This window comes from Orbicella faveolata, unplaced genomic scaffold, assembly GCF_042242905.1.
Source record: "Orbicella faveolata isolate gen_17 unplaced genomic scaffold, um_ofav_v1 contig_34, whole genome shotgun sequence".
Lineage (NCBI taxonomy): Eukaryota > Metazoa > Cnidaria > Anthozoa > Scleractinia > Merulinidae > Orbicella > Orbicella faveolata.
The window spans coordinates 11,594,656-11,610,867 of record NW_028301563.1 but is presented as its reverse complement, the minus strand read 5'-3'; the positions used below and the strand labels follow the sequence as shown (position 1 = coordinate 11,610,867).

Sequence of the window (16,212 nt, the reverse complement as noted above, 5' to 3'; positions counted from 1 at the left end):
CAGAGGTCACGAAACGTTGGTTCTAGTTCTTAGGACATGTTTTAGAGGAGACGAGACTATTTAGATTTGAAGCAGTTCTAACGTTTACAATAGTAAGTGCAGGTAAGGATTGTTTTGTTCTTATTGGATGCAAATATAACAAAATATTTTTATTTTTTAGTTACAATGGGTAATTTGACACTCTTGTTTTTCACAAGGTAGTAAATTCAATCGACGAATCGTCACCACTTGTTCCCACGAGATGTTTGCTATTTTTAGTCACAAATAGTAACTCGACACTTTTGTTTTTCATATGGGAGTAAATTCAATTAGAGCTTACAAGTTATCGGCTATTGTTCCCAGAATATTAAACAAAAAAGAAGCTTTCATTTCTAGATTGTTTTTACGTCTCTGCAGTAGCAGTTTAATATTTTTATTTGATGAGCATTTTATGACATTCTTTTCAGTCCGATATTTTTAAAGGTAAAAAGTATGAAAACTGTTCAAATGTTCTTTGAAGACTACGTGGCACCAAGTTTAAGTGCAATTTAATTAAATCAGACTTTCAACGTGTCAGAGAGGTTTTTTCTCTTTCTTTCAATTTTCGGTGAAGTAGTGTTGTTGCGTTGTGTTGTGTAAAAATGGTAAACTTACGACTCGTAGAAAATGCGAAAAGTTCTCTTAACTTGAGTATTTTTGAGCAAAAATTTCTCTTGGGGGCTGGAAGAGCTCCCGAGGGGGTACTCCCAGAAAAATTGGTAGGGGGTGTGCGGCCCGCTTCCCAAAACCCTTACCCAATTTATGACCAAAATCTGCGATATTCCTTACCCTATTTATGACCTGACCAAAAAGTCGAAACCCTATTTACGACCTGACCCTCAAATCAAAACCCTGTTTCAGACCTGCGTTATAATTAGCTCCCTAGTTCAAACCAATGTTAAATTACCGTAAACATATAAATTTGCGAAGGACTTTTGTTGATTTTCTTTTCGATAATGATGAAAAAGTGGCTTCTTCTTAAAGCAAACCCATATCAAGGCTAGAGTGCAAAAACCGTACCCTATTTATGACCAAAATGACCAAAATCAGCTAAAATCGATACCCTATTTATGACCAAAACGGCTGAAAAACCATACCCTTCGGGACCGCACAGACCTATATAGCCCATATAAGGCAGTCCTCCCCCTCCCCCCCCGGGGGAAGGGCTACGTGATCGGTGAGTGAGGGAGTTATGCTTGTGCGCGTGTCAGACCAATCACAGTGTGGGTTGTATCAAAGAACGAATAAAATTGCCTGTTAGAAAATAAGATGGTATCTACATTAATCTGGAGACGTGTCAGATTACTGTAGTTTGTTCAGTCAAACATTTTATGGCTTACTATTTAGTTATCTTACCATTACCGATGTAACATCGTATGTACATCATAAACTCGCAGTTTCTTTCTTGCTGTACATCGCAACCAAAAAAACTTGTCAAATCAACCAAATCATTACTGCAAACAGTCCCATGAATGCTGCTATCTCCGAGACTTATAGTTCACAAAAAAATAACTCTTGCACGCCTTGCGTGCCTATGTTTTTTTTTTGGAAACGGTTAGATGTCAAAAATTAAAACTGAAGACTCAGCAACATGTCTGACAGTGCACTGCATGATAACGTGTATGTATGCCATTAGGTATGGAAATCTGAATTTGACACATAATATAAAAACTAATTATATAAATAGCTCATTTCCCGAAGGTATCCACTTTATATAAAGGTTTAACTGTACTCAGTTACCAAAAACTGAGGAGATATTGAAAATCATAAACTTGATGAGCCACGTGACTTTTCATATTATGATTCAAGCCGTGATTAAAAGTTTTGGACGATCAACAGACAAGAGAACTGAGGAGAATATTTTGAGCGTGTTTCACTATTATTTATACAGTGTTTCCAAAAGGTCTAGATAGCAGCAGACATGTAAAGATTTTAAGGAAAACGACCACTTTTTTAAGTTTAAAAGACATGTTTCGACAGAACTTCTGTCATCTTCAGTTGAATGAATGATTACAAAGCAAGTTGAATAATAAGTAGGCAAAAATGCTAATTAAGACAAATAGTAACAACAGAACGTGAAAAGGTGTAAATTAAAAGGATAATTTTAGATTTACATGGTGTAATTGCTGATTGAGGCAAGGTAGTTCTTTTTGAATATGGATAGCCTCCTTTATCTTGAGCTGAAAGCTGGTAGTGGCGTGATCTAAAATATGAAAGCAGTCTATTGAACACAATGAGCGACAACGTTCAGAATTCTGAAGATGTTTGAAGATGTGAGAGGCCTTATCAACGGCTAAGTGCTCACGTACGCGTGTGGAAAAATGTCGGGAGGTTTCGCCGACATAACAGGCATTACAGCCCGCACATGTAAACTTATAAACTACACGTGAACGAAGCCCGCCGGGGATAGGGTCTTTCACACCAAAAAGGTTACCTATCTTAAAGGAAGAAAAAACTAATTTGATGTCTAAATCATTACAATAGCGCTTGATTAAGTGTCGAATCTTCTTCTGAGTGATGACAGAAAAATGGCCTATGTACGCAGCTTAAAGTAAAACGTGGGCGAGGTGGTAAGGGGGTAGCCCCGGGGACAATGACTGCTATGGGCCCCAGTGATGTAACGGTTAACCACTTTTTCAATTAAATGGGCAGGGAAAAGGTTCTTTTTGAGAATTTCAGTAAGCTTGGTTATATCCTCGTGTAACCCCAACCAAGTGTTGTTGATCTTGTAGGCCCTGTCAACAAGAGTCCTAATGAGACCTACTTTGTATGAGTACGAGGTGAAGCTAAAATAATTAGTTAATAACCCAGTAAAGGTTTTCTTACGTTAAACCCTAGTTAGGAAGGAATTAGTGTCACTATTATCAATAAGAACATCTAGAAAGGGTAATTTGCGATTAAGTTCTTTTTCCATAGTAAACCTTATGTTGGGGTGCCTAGGGTTAATGTAGTCAAAAAATGTAACAGCATCGTGCTCCGAGTGAAATAAACAAAAAGTGTCGTCAACATACCTACGATAAGATAAAATTTTAGAGCATTGATTTTCCAACCATAGTTTTTCATGATGTCCCATAAAAAGATTGGCTAATACGGGAGCAAGGGGAGACCCCATGGCCACACCGTCAATTTGGTCATAGAAAGAACCGTTAAATAAGAAATGGGTCTGGGCGGTGGCTACAGTGAAAAGGCTTCTAAGTTCCGGTTTACTTAACTTAAGGTCAGGATTGCCCTCGGAAATGTAATTGACCGCCAGGTCAATACATTCCTCAAGAGGTATGTTAGTAAAGAGACTTTCCACATCGAAGGAAACCATAAATTTGCCAAACATAGATAAAGATTGAATGTCCTGTACAAAAGTAAAAGTGTCTGTAGCACAGTGTTCAGTTGGGATGTGCGGCGCCAAGTAAACCGACACATCACTGGGGCCCATAGCAGTCATTGTCCCCGGGGCTACCCCCTTACCACCTCGCCCACGTTTTACTTTAAGCTGCCGTACATAGGCCATTTTCTGTCATCACTCAGAAGAAGATTCGACACTTAATCAAGCGCTATTGTAATGATTTAGACATCAAATTAGTTTTTTCTTCCTTTAAGATAGGTAACCTTTTTGGTGTGAAAGACCCTATCCACGGCGGGCTTCGTTCACGTGTAGTTTATAAGTTTACATGTGCGGGCTGTAATGCCTGTTATGTCGGCGAAACCTCCCGACATTTTTCCCCACGCGTACGTGAGCACTTAGCCGTTGATAAGGCCTCTCACATCTTCAAACATCTTCAGAATTCTGAACGTTGTCGCTCATTGTGTTCAATAGACTGCTTTCATATTTTAGATCACGCCACTACCAGCTTTCAGCTCAAGATAAAGGAGGCTATCCATATTCAAAAAGAACTACCTTGCCTCAATCAGCAATTACACCATGTAAATCTAAAATTATCCTTTTAATTTACACCTTTTCACGTTCTGTTGTTACTATTTGTCTTAATTAGCATTTTTGCCTACTTATTATTCAACTTGCTTTGTAATCATTCATTCAACTGAAGATGACAGAAGTTCTGTCGAAACATGTCTTTTAAACTTAAAAAAGTGGTCGTTTTCCTTAAAATTTATACAGTATTGTAAATAAATACTTCGAAGATGAATACAGACACGGTACAATGATATGAACAAAATAGTTGATAAATAGAAAAAAAAAACATTACACAAGACTGGCAGTTCAGCAGTCACTAATATTGCCTTTGAAAGGGGGAAAAAAAAAAAGAAAATATTATAACACAGGGTATTCATATTTGCTAACCCATCCAAGCAGGAACCCCACCAAACAGGGCTTAACTTTGTTGAGCGGAACTTTGTTGAGGGGACAACCCGCAGTGCTGTCCTTGTGGTATTATGACTCTATGTTGAAAAATGTTTGTTTACTTCAAAGATCTCTCAAAAGGTAACAAAGAAAGAAAAAATCACTTATATCGCCTGGGAAAATAAAGAACGAAAAAGAAAAGAATGGAAATGAGAATCCAATTATGCTTGCTTTGCTGATCAGACAAGAAGCCATACTTTCTTTATAATTGTCTCCAATGAGGATCACGAATAAATTCATGAATGTGTTCAACAGTGTTACATCCCCTTCTGTATTCTCTTACCGTTGCATTTTGCCAGTGGGCTTTAACTTTAACTTATCCCACTGATTAAAACCTCAAGTCAGAGACATCAAAATTGTCATTGTTTACGGGCGATCCATTTTCCAAGTAGAGTGGCTCATAGCTACTTTGATTGAGATTCAGAGGGGCTCTTAGGTCTTAGTTTTTGAGATTCGGAGGGGGTCTTTGGCCGTAGTTTTTGAGATTCAGGAGGGTTTTTAGGTCTCAGTTTTTGAGATTCAGAGGGGGTCTAATAGGTCTTAGGTTTTGAGACACCAGAACAAAAAGTTTGTAACCAGCCCCCACCCCCACCCCCACCCCAGACAAATTATTTTGTCCTTGCTAGACAAACCATCTACAAGTTATGTGCTCACAGGTTTGTTTGTTAAACTTTGAAACAAAAAGTTTTGTTCTCAGTGTGGATCAACTCTAATTAAGTTTTTCAGTTTTATAGCTTCATGTGTTTTTAAAGTAAACAACACATAATACAAAGTAGTTCTAACACTTGAGTAACTTAAGCTTATGTAAATACCAGCACCCAGGGTGATCATGACTGTGCAGGGAAAATAACAAAATTCATCTGCAGCGAGCAGATCTGTGCTACACGAGCTTAACTTACGTTAATAACTTTTGTTTCATGAGGCTCGTGATCTTTCAAGCCTTCAAACAGCCTCAACATCTAACTTTATTAAGATTCTGGAATACAATTTGCTGCGTATCCTATTTAACAAGCGTGCGTATATTTATTTATGAAATACGAGCTGAGTTAAACAAGTATAAATACTTTAAGGCCTTCAAACACTTCTTACCTCTGGAAAGAACGTTGCAGGCTACTGACCATCACCATTTATCGCCGATTTTTGGAAAGAATGGTCCTAGACTGCCAAACATCGATTAAACAAACATGTCGCATCTTGATGTCGCATCGCCTTCGTAGCATTTGTTGTGCATGAATGAACAGCATTTCCGCAATCTCTCACTCGCCCCACCAGCACCCACTCCCTCCATTTTTTGCTCTCGCCCCAATTTTCAAGCGACCAGAAGGCGTAAAACGCAAAACGCCTTCAAATGACTAACGCGAGTCGAAAGCAAAACCGTATTTTTATCACACCTCGCTATTAGTCGATTTCTTATTACATGGCACTGGCTAAATGTTTAACTTTTTCGATTTCGTATAATTTCTTCAATCTGCGTTTCATCTCGTCTGTGTATCAAAGCGTACGAACTTTCAAATAAAAAGGACGGGGTTGCTTATCGTATCTTTTAGGGGTTAAAAAGCGGTTTTGGTACCTCAATCTTAAGGTGTTCAGCCTCAAAAGGTCCACAGCGGGATCTTTTGCCGTACCTTTTGGTGTATTGATCCGAAAATCATATAACAAGAGATAATGTGTTGTTTTAGAATTAGTTCCTCTTAGGGGTGAAAAACATTTAAGCCACGCCCACAAAACAGGATCTTGGTACCTCTTAGGGGTTCTTTTCAAAATTTCAGAAGATCACCCCCATCCTCTTTATATGGGAGTCCCCTCCCCCCCCCCCCGGGAGGTTTGGATTTCCCTAAGCATACCCAGGTCTAGAGACAGATTTACAATGATAATTGTTTTGACCAAAAACGCAGCAAAATTATCCTGAGTGTCCATTTAATTGTTGATTTAAATAAATACAGAGGAACCTCCGGTTGCGACTGCCTCTCATAAGCGACCACCTCTCCTTGGCGACCAGCTTTCCAAAATACCAAAAGTTTCCCCATCAAATCACTATATTTGGAACCTCTTGTAAGTGACCACCTCTCGTAAGCGACCGCGACCACTTTTGGAGCAAAAAGTCTGAAATTTTCTTTCGTTTTTAGCCTTCCGTAAGGGACTTCTTGACAGATAATAGAGCGAAAATTGGATAATAAGGTGTTGTCACATTATTGCATTCCTGGGAAGTGCCAGATTTTTCCTCGAAATTGATTTTTCACATGAATAAAACATTGAATAACATTATGGCTACTGTTGCCTGGCAACAGTAGCTACGAAAATTTAAAGAAAAAATGCATGTTCACTGTACTCTATCAGTCTGTATTCTATCAGTCTTAAAAGAGACAACCTAAATGTAAAATTTTGACCCAATATGGTCTAAAAGAAAACAATTTTCAAAAGAAGATGGAAGAAGATTATAGTAATAGTGATGCATGAAAAGTGCATTGTGAAGGACAAGATCAGTTAATTTAAGAATCTCTAAGTCCTTAAAAAGAGGCTCAGAGTGTTCATCTGGTTTCAAGAAAGTTATAATATGTATAGCCCTCTTTTGAACAATTACTAAAGGTTTAAGAGTAGAATTATAAGTATTGACCCAAATTGATAAATCACAGGTGAGGAAGGGGTAAATAAGTGGATAATATAATTGATGTAATAATTTATTCCTGTTTACATAATATCTAATTTTAGATAATACTCCAATACCTCTTGAAACTTTCTTGCTCAATTCGTGTAAGTATGGTTTCCAGTTCAAATTGGAATCAAAAATAGGAGATCTGAATCACTGACAGGCATTTCTTCAATATGGTTTACATGAACTGTTCCTTCCTCTCCAGGTTCATTAAGTGCAATTTCAGCTTTCAACACTATTACAAGCAAGTGAAGAGTTCCTTGTATTCTGAAGTTCTAATTGTGTATTGTGTTTCTCATCTGAATCACTGACAGGCATTTCTTCAATATGGATTACATGAACTATTCCATACTCTACAGGTTCATTAAGTACAATTTCAGCTTTCAACACCATTACAAGCAAGTGAAGAGTTACTTGTATTCTGAAGTTCTAATGGTGTATTGTATTCCTCATCTGAATCACTGACAGGCATTTCTTCACTACTGTTTACAAGACCTGTTCCTTCCTCTCCAGGTTCATTAAGTTCAATTTCAGCTTTCAACACCATTACAAGCAAGTGAAGAGTTACTTGTATTCTGAAGTTCTAATGGTGTATTGTGTTCTTCATCTGAATCACTGACAGGCATTTCTTCAGTATAGTTTACATGAGCAATTCCATCCTCTGCAGGTTCATCAAAACTGCAATCAGGCATGTCTTGTTAGTTTATCTCTACTCCAACTTTGCCATTTTCCAAAGATATAATAATCACTCTTCTAAATGCATTTTCATATGCATGTCTGTGGGCCAGTTTCTTGGGATATCCAAGCAATTCAAGTCTTTTGGCAGGGTCTTTTTCTGTGAAACATAAAATTTACAAAGAATTTGCAAGTTGAAAAGTCACATAATATTTATTTCCTCAAAAAGTTTCCAAAAGAAATCTACTAGCCTTGGGCTATTGGACACAAATTTCTTTCCACATAGAAGACTCTCACAATTGCTCTATTGACAGATTATGATACCATTGCTTAAGGACGTTCGCACGAACATTTCCAGTAAATAGATTTTTTTAAAATTTTTACTGCAGTCAGATAATGAGTTACCTGTGTCAAAAATGCAAAAAAATTGGGAGTCAGCAACTTCATTTCAGAGTCAAAGCATGTGACAAATTGGCGTACATAATTCAGCATGGTTTACAGATGGTCTACATGGTCTTAAATATCGAAGGTGAGTCAACGGAGGTAAATGATATTGGTCATATTTCGTAAAAGTGGGTCTGTTGCATAAATAATTCCAAATGTTGCCAACATAACTTAACCCTTCAAGAGGCATTTGAAACCACTGCACAGATAAACAAAGAACTAAAAAGAACAGAATTCGATGGTGCATTTTGCAAAAAATTCAAACTTTTAATTGATAGATTTTCTTTCTTTTTTTGCTAAACAGAGAAAATCAGTAGAGGAAGTGATCTATCAAAAGAAAAATAGGGCTCACTGAACGTGCAAGATCGCTAAATCCATAGCAATGGCCATCTCCCCTGCTATTGTTCATTTTATTACTTAGCACACACTTGATGATGTAGAGTGAGAACTTTCCTACACAGTCAGGATGCACAGAAACAATTCATGTGAACATCCTCAAGCCACTGTTTGAATTTAAAAATATCTGTGTTGACACTCTGACAGCCCATCAATCTGTACTAACCTTGCTCTATCGTGTTTTGATCTCCACCATGCCCAGTGCCATCACAAAAGAATTCACAATCTTTAATCTCCAGTCTAACCACACATCTATACAAAGAATTGTTCTTTTCCTGACAATCACTGTTATCAATTTTATTCTCTAGCCTCTCTAGCTGCAAAAAGTGCAACAGTAAAAACTTGTGAGAGGAACAATTTCTTTTCCATGTTTCTGTTACATGAAGGGGAGTGGCTCCTCACCTAGGCAAGTGGCTACACTCCTCTTAAGTCACTAAACGTGAAGAGTTACAGTAAGTGCCTGCACTGATGACACCATTGTGGTGACCCATATTACCCAAATGGAAGTGTTTGGACTTGACTGAGGTTCTCTCAGAATACCCTAATTCACAAAAATTTAGAAATCATACATCAGAATTTTAACATCAACAACGACTTTATTTTACAAATTCAGATAATTGACTTTGGTAGCCAGTAATTAGTAAAGCTATTATGTACTAGGTAATCTACCCTAAACAAGAGATCTAATGATGGTATTTAAAGCTCAAAGACAAACAAACAAATAAATAATCACCATTTCTGAGTGACCATAACAAAATGAAGAAAGGAAGATTCCATTACCTGAACAATTTTTGTTGACCATCCATTAAATCCAAAGTAATGATTAGCAAGCACTGTGCACTTTGCCATGTACAAAGGGTGTCGCACAACTTCTGTGAACTTTTTCCGTTGAGCAAACTGGACCTGCATATACAATGCTAACCAATAAATTCTTAATTAAAGCTAACTCAGATAACATCGTACACAGGTAAAAAAGTCTGCATTGGACCTAGAGGTCCAATTACCAGCAGAGCACATCCTGGTTTCTGTAGTATTAAGTGTCCAGGAGTATTTTGACACCTCCCTAATGGGACAGCATGTCTATGAGAGGATTTACTCACCCCCACCCCTTGTGGCATTAAAATCACCTGTACCCATTTGTACACGTAGATCTAATCTAGGTAGAGGGAATCACTGTGAGAGTTAAGTGTCTTGCTCAGGGATACAACACAATGACCCTGGCTAGGGCTCAAACCCAAATAACTTGATCTGACGTCCAGGACATTTAAGCCCTCTGGCCTGGATTCTTTGAAAGGTCGATAACACTATCCACCAGATGAATCACTATCCAGTGGATAGCGTGGTTTGTTTTGTTAACACTTATCTACTGGATAGCGATTTTAATACCTAGTGGATAGTGCTATCCACCTTTTAAACAACCCCGGCCTGGCGTAAAAATTATGCAACAGTTGATAAAGAACATTATTACCATGAGAACTCTGCCACAAGGGAAAACTAAAACTGACCTTTAAAAGTTGGCCTCCTAGAAGTCTCTTCCCACTTATTCTCTCTTTTGCCTTTTTGGCTGCCCTTGCTGAATAAAACTTGACAAAGGCATATAGAGAACTGTAGTTCAGGTCAGAACTATTCACAGTGGACTCCTCAGGAGCTGATGGCAAAAATGATAATTTTCATGTTATTAGATAATCACTCAGTTAAGTAATAATCACTTTTTGACTTTACTTTAGTTTATTACATGCAGCCTTGATTAGGTTCCTTCTCATGCATGGTGGGGAAGTAATCAGATTAAAAATGGATCATCCCAAGTTGGCTTGTTAAGACAGTTTAAACCAATTTTACACATGTTGAATGTTTATAGTGGTCAGTGCACTTAGCTACACCTACAACCCTGCAAAAAACTGTCGAGATAGTATTGTCAATAATTGCATGTGATACTATGATGTAATCAAACCACACTGTGCCCCCCCCCCCCCCCCCACCCCCCACTACCTCCATTCAATGTTGTTTTGGTCTGAAAACCAAAGGATAAAGTTCTTGTGTTATCCCCGTCCCCACCAAAACCACATGATTACAAACATTACAAGTCAGGGGAGGGGTATAAGCTCCATTTATTTAATGACATTTTGGAATCTACTCAGTACAAATGGAAAAATGATAATATTTTTTTCAATATAGTTTTTGTCACAACTAGTTTAGACCAGGGTTGTAGCTCATTCAGCTAAGGCAAAACACTTAAACTGACAGACTGGTAATGGGTTCTAGCAGACGCATATCACCTACACCAGGTGATAGGCTTCTGGTTCTAGCAACAATGTTATACTTATTATTCTTTAATGGGTTTATCATTTCCATTACTTAGCAGTTGCTGATAGAGTGAAAACCTCAAAATTGTCTGACATTGAAAGTGGCTCTGAAATGCCTCCTTTAAGTTTCAAGTACTTATGCTGAGCAAGTTGCAGTCAAAATCATGTAATCACCTAAGAAAATTAATAGGCTTACTGTATAGGGCCACTCCATCTACACATTTTACACATAAAAAACTGACGTCAATTTGTTAAAGTATCCAAGTCTTCAGTGTTCACAGTTCTGACGTTAAAAAGAGTTTCTATAATCAGAAAATTAGAACAAGAAAAATAAGTTACCTTCTGAACTAGCCGATGAATCGATCACTTGTACTTCATACACCAATCCAAACTGGGAAAATATTTCAAGCAGTTTCACCTGAATCATTGAAAACGACAATTCTTATTGTTCAGTTGTACACCATTTTTGTCCATATTATATGGCAAAACATCTTATTATACACAAAGAAATCCTTACTTGTACCACTTCTTTCTCTAGCCGTCTTGAAATGTTGGTGACATACAGATTAACTTCATTCTTATGAGGACGAAAAAACTCGATTAGTTCAACTGATGAGTCCGCCATGTTTGTTTTGAACTTCCCGCGCTCCCGCGTATCGTCCGATAACTCAGCGGTATTTTAGTAGAAAAATTGACCTGTGGTGTATCAATCATATAGTGGTTTTCTGTGTACCTGAGACTTGAATTGTGTACGATTTTCGCGTCATTAGCGCCTCAAACTCCCTCAAACTAAGCTCGATAGCGAAATAAGTGCCCCTTTTCTCTTAAACGAGCACGGTGACCCCCACTTTTTATTTAATAATTTCAATATCCTCAATAACTGAGAAAAAAATTAGCAGAAATCTGTGGCTACTTTTTTGGCAAATGAAATAAATACTATTAAAGATTGCCAGGATGAGACATAATTTAAAATTAAAATAAAAACGTTCGCAGGCTAAAAAGTTTCAAAAAGAACATGAGCTTTCGGCTGTCGATCTACAGCCCGCCACGGATAAAAATGGAATGCAAAAGGATAAAATGTATCCAAAAACAGGCGAGATAAAAATAATAAGAAGAACAATAGCAAAGTAAAAATGTGTAAATTAGGTGATTATTGTTTAAAAAGAATACTATACTTTTTACTTTGCTTTTGTTCTTCTTGTTATCTTTATCTCGCCCTTTTTGCATATACTTTATCCTTTTGCATTCCATTTTTATCCATCGAAGGCTGTAGATCGACAGCCGAAAGCTAATGTTCTTTTAGAAATTTTTTAGCCAACGAACGTTTTCATTGTAATTTTTAATTATGAAATAAATACTACAGAGGGAGACAAAACGGGCCCAACAGCGCATGTCCAAATTATGGAGGGCTATGTGTACCTTTCACTACTGTATACAGAGTTGCTCATAGTCAATTGTTCCATGAGTGCATACGTATTAAACACAATATAAGGCCCTATGTCAGGTAAAACCCTAAGGAGACCAAATACATCATGGCGGAGAACTCTCGAAATTGAGATGAGACGGGCCTTACATGACCAGAAATGTGGAAGGCGGCAAAAGATCGAAAAATGCAAGTTCGTTTTCAGGGCCCTCTCTCTTCCTCGAGAAAACCCAAGGGAGGAAGAGAGAGGACCGTGGGAACAAGGTTAGGAAAGTTGCGAGCTTATACCTCACAAAGGGTTAAGAGGACGAGTGAGTGATTACCCTGTTTAGCATTTATAACTGAGGGCTATAACTGAGCCAGACGTGAGTTACACAGCTACCCATAGACTGCGAGGCTCTTCGTGGGAAAGAAAGTAGGGAAGGAAGAAAGGAAGAAGAGCCTGCCCGCATCACTTAGAGCCCAAGAAACCCCGCTGATGCGACGCGGAGCGAGTTGTCAGAAATCAGTCAATCAGCGCTGGAACACCAAATATATACGGATTGACACCTTGTCCACGCGATCTGTGTCGCGCTAGAGGATACTGGGGTACCGGATGGCGACGACTAATGCAAAATATAATTTGACAAGGGAGAAAACATATGCCAGAAAAACTCAAACGACTATTGCAAATGTTTCAAAGTCTCACTGAAAATCTTGTCCACAGAAAATGTGTTTTGTCCAGCAAGAAGGGGTTTCAGTATATTATTATTATTATCTAAGTTTAAAACAAGGGAATCAATGTAGGACAAAAATCTTATCTGTCACAAAGAGTCCGGCGTAAACCGTGAGCAGGTAGAGAAATTAAAAGACAGAATACCGTAAATCACAACTGCTGCCAAATTTCGGCTGAGCAAAATAGAACTGCCTTTCAGGATATTCAGCGATCGTTGCTCGAACACTCTCCCACCCCCACCCCCTCTCCTTCACCATTGAACGCCTGTCACGCAGGCTATATTACGTTCAGATGGGAGCGCAGTCATAATTCACTGGTCTAATCAGCCTATTCTATAACCCTGTCTTGAATGTCACTTCGCCATGGGGGAGTTTCTTGGAATCAGGGGCGCTTTTAAAAAAAAAAAGACGGTACTCGTCTAGGGAGCGCGTATTGGAAGAAGGGTGCTAAATCGAATCATTACGGTGGCCTTATTAGATCGAGCACGCTTACGTTTATATCTTTTTATTGTTTACAAGTTAGTCAACTTTGTGAATCAGTCGCTGTCCAATCATCTTACAGCAAAGATTCTTTCATGAAACTAACAGCCCTCTGACCGCGTTTAGTTTTGGGTCCAGACTTCGCCTCGCCTTGTTTCGTCAGCGCTAGATACCAGTCAGGATTGAGCATGGATTGATACGAAGTGCACTCGGTCCCACAAATCTCTTTGAAGACACATTCTGGCCGAGATGAGGAGGTCTGTAGAATTTTAAAAAGAGTTACCAAAAAAGTAATGTAATAGGATTGAGTCAGAGCAAGATCAAGACTCAACAAGTATAAAGAAAAAAAAAATAGTACCTTCGAACCCCACCCTTATCAGTGATATTGTTTTTGAGTCTCTACCCAGTTATTCCAAACACTATCGTCCTCTAGACAATTCAATTCAAAACCAGACAGTTCTTACTTACTGTGGTATATAACTCTCCGTTTGCGTTCATTGCAATGTACTTTCCTGCCGCTTTTCCTTTTATCCTGACCACACCGGCCTCCATGAACTCCATTACAAGGAAAACTATTGACAAAGAAACACAAGAAATAGCAGCTGCGGCTGGGTCACAACTGTCAGTGTTTCACTGATTCCTGTTTGTGTATTATGGAACAACTGGGACCTGTTGCCTAAGTACAGTGTTAGTTTGGTTCTGAATGGGATGCTAGTGCTGCAGGTTTCTTTTAACAAAGTTACGACAACGACCACTATGCAATATGGCGGCCATACTCTTGCTAATAAGTCGACCGAAACATGCAGCCTTGGTTTACAGCGTACATCTTTGATATTGGACATTCAGGTTATGGTCAATTGACGCCTATAAAAACAAGTACTGGTTTTCGATTGGATCACAGGCTCAAGCTAAGTTAACGTCTTAAAACAGTTGGGCATTGATCTATGGCGAGAAAGTGAAAAACTTAAATTAATCATCTTAGTCAGTAACATAATGTTTGTCTAGCTAGTTTTCTGATTTTCTGATGACTTCGTGCAAAGCATCGATACACTTTAATACTGTAACTGTATAACAAAGCTACCAAAGGACACGATTGCAATGTAGACAATTGCACACAGGTAACCCAATATTGTAACAGGACTACCCAATTTACTTAAGATCGCCTTCCAAGTATTCCATTTTAAAAGAACAGCGCAATGTACGGCGAATGACAAAGAGTGAAAATCATCAACAACGAATTACGATTTTGGTGTTCCACCAAATTATTTAATTAACATTGAAAGCGGAAAACTGGCCGACAATCAATTGGTCAAAAAATTAAGTTCATAACCGTAATCGTGTTTTTCTTTTTCGTGTCTGGTTTCACGTAGACAATGCTATATTTTCAATAACCGTCAGAACTCCTTTTCTTCTGGTTTCAAGAAGTAGTACCTGACCTCAGTGAAGTTCACATCAAAAATACATTTTTTTCATTGACACTCGGCCTTTTCGAATGCAAATCTGGATTTCTTGAAACTGAAAACTGCTTAAAGCCATGTAGATTTAAAGAAGTTTTACTCCTAACTGACTATTACGCTTTTCCTTTGATGTAAGTTTAGAGAATATCACTCTATATAAAGGCGACATCCCTTCCTTGCTTGATGATTTTCTTTAATCTCCTCACCTGCTTACTTGACAATGTAACAACATCGTAAAGAGAAATAAGAAAATGATCGCTCTCGGAAATAAATGGCTAAAAAATGCCAAGAAAACGTTTCACTTGAGTTTTGGCTGGGTTACAATTCCTAGGCACGAATGTAACACGCAGGCATTCTGTAAGTTATACGTTACTTTATAATTAGCGAAATAAATTTCTCTACTCACTGTAAATATCATTTTCGTCCCGGCTTCCCTGTACGCCGTTCTCGTTTACTCTGAGGTAGAAGCCATGACTGCATTTTAAATGCTTCGGTGACGACGTGTAAGGAGTGAAATGAACCATGTCGTTTGTTGTTGTTGTAAGTGGATTTGCGATACGCTGAAGATATTTTGAGTGTACTAGTCTACCTTTATTGCACACCTCGATTAATCGTGACTGACGCTTACCAAGTTAAAAGAATTTCGTTTTCACTCACCCTGCCAATTCCCTTTGCATTTTCAATTTTTTTGGAACGGCACGTAAATTTTTCCTCTACATCGTTTCTTTTGGCCAGCGGCTGCTTATTGAGGAACTTTCTCGCATCCTTGTTGGGACTAAACTAACACTGACGTGCTTAGCATTTGAGACGCCGCCTTAGACCTCAAAAGTGAAAATTTCCTGGTGCCGAGACGGGATATGCCTTTTGCCTCTGTTTCAAAATGGCGTGGTCTTTGCCTCTGTTTCAATATGAGGCTCGGCGCAAAAACTATGGCTATAGTCTATGAGCCCTCGACAAAAACTCTTTAAATGACAACAGGGCACGATCGCACACACGACACTTTTGAAAGGGGAATTTCTCCTTAAACGATACCTAAGAAAAAAAATTTCCTGACCGCTCGTGAAGTATGAGCGAAAGACAACTGGCTGGGCCTCGTTGACAAGGAGCTCATAGAAAACCTGGGGACATTGTCCAATTATTAACGCTTACTGACGGCCTTTGTGTACCATCAAATATTTTCTTATATGTAAATTATCGGTGGAGGTGGCTGCCTTGAGACGTGGGTCACGTTTCCTTTTAGTGTCTTACTTTACAAACGCAGCCCTATTTTTGAATAAAAGTCGAAGTTTCCTTCCTTT

At 38.4% G+C, this 16,212-nt stretch overlaps 1 protein-coding gene and 1 pseudogene across 2 annotated transcripts; both read right to left on the bottom strand.

The window, feature by feature from the left end:
* Positions 1–7,034: 7,034 nt before the first annotated feature.
* Positions 7,035–11,487, bottom strand: LOC149104770 (RAD52 motif-containing protein 1-like; annotated as a pseudogene). The gene is made up of 6 exons (XR_016201249.1): positions 11,358–11,487; positions 11,180–11,258; positions 10,043–10,185; positions 9,318–9,440; positions 8,704–8,854; positions 7,035–7,857 (listed from the first exon to the last, which is right to left on the bottom strand). The product of XR_016201249.1 is annotated as an RAD52 motif-containing protein 1-like (transcript).
* A 1,979-nt stretch (positions 11,488–13,466) lies between these two features.
* Positions 13,467–16,096, bottom strand: LOC149104769 (fibroblast growth factor 2-like). Its single transcript, XM_089271014.1, has 3 exons — positions 15,321–16,096; positions 13,926–14,029; positions 13,467–13,716 (listed from the first exon to the last, which is right to left on the bottom strand). Exons 1-3 carry the CDS (start codon positions 15,436–15,438, stop codon positions 13,534–13,536), a joined length of 405 nt encoding a protein of 134 aa, XP_089127140.1. The 5' UTR covers positions 15,439–16,096; the 3' UTR covers positions 13,467–13,533.
* Between the last annotated feature and the right edge of the window lie 116 nt (positions 16,097–16,212).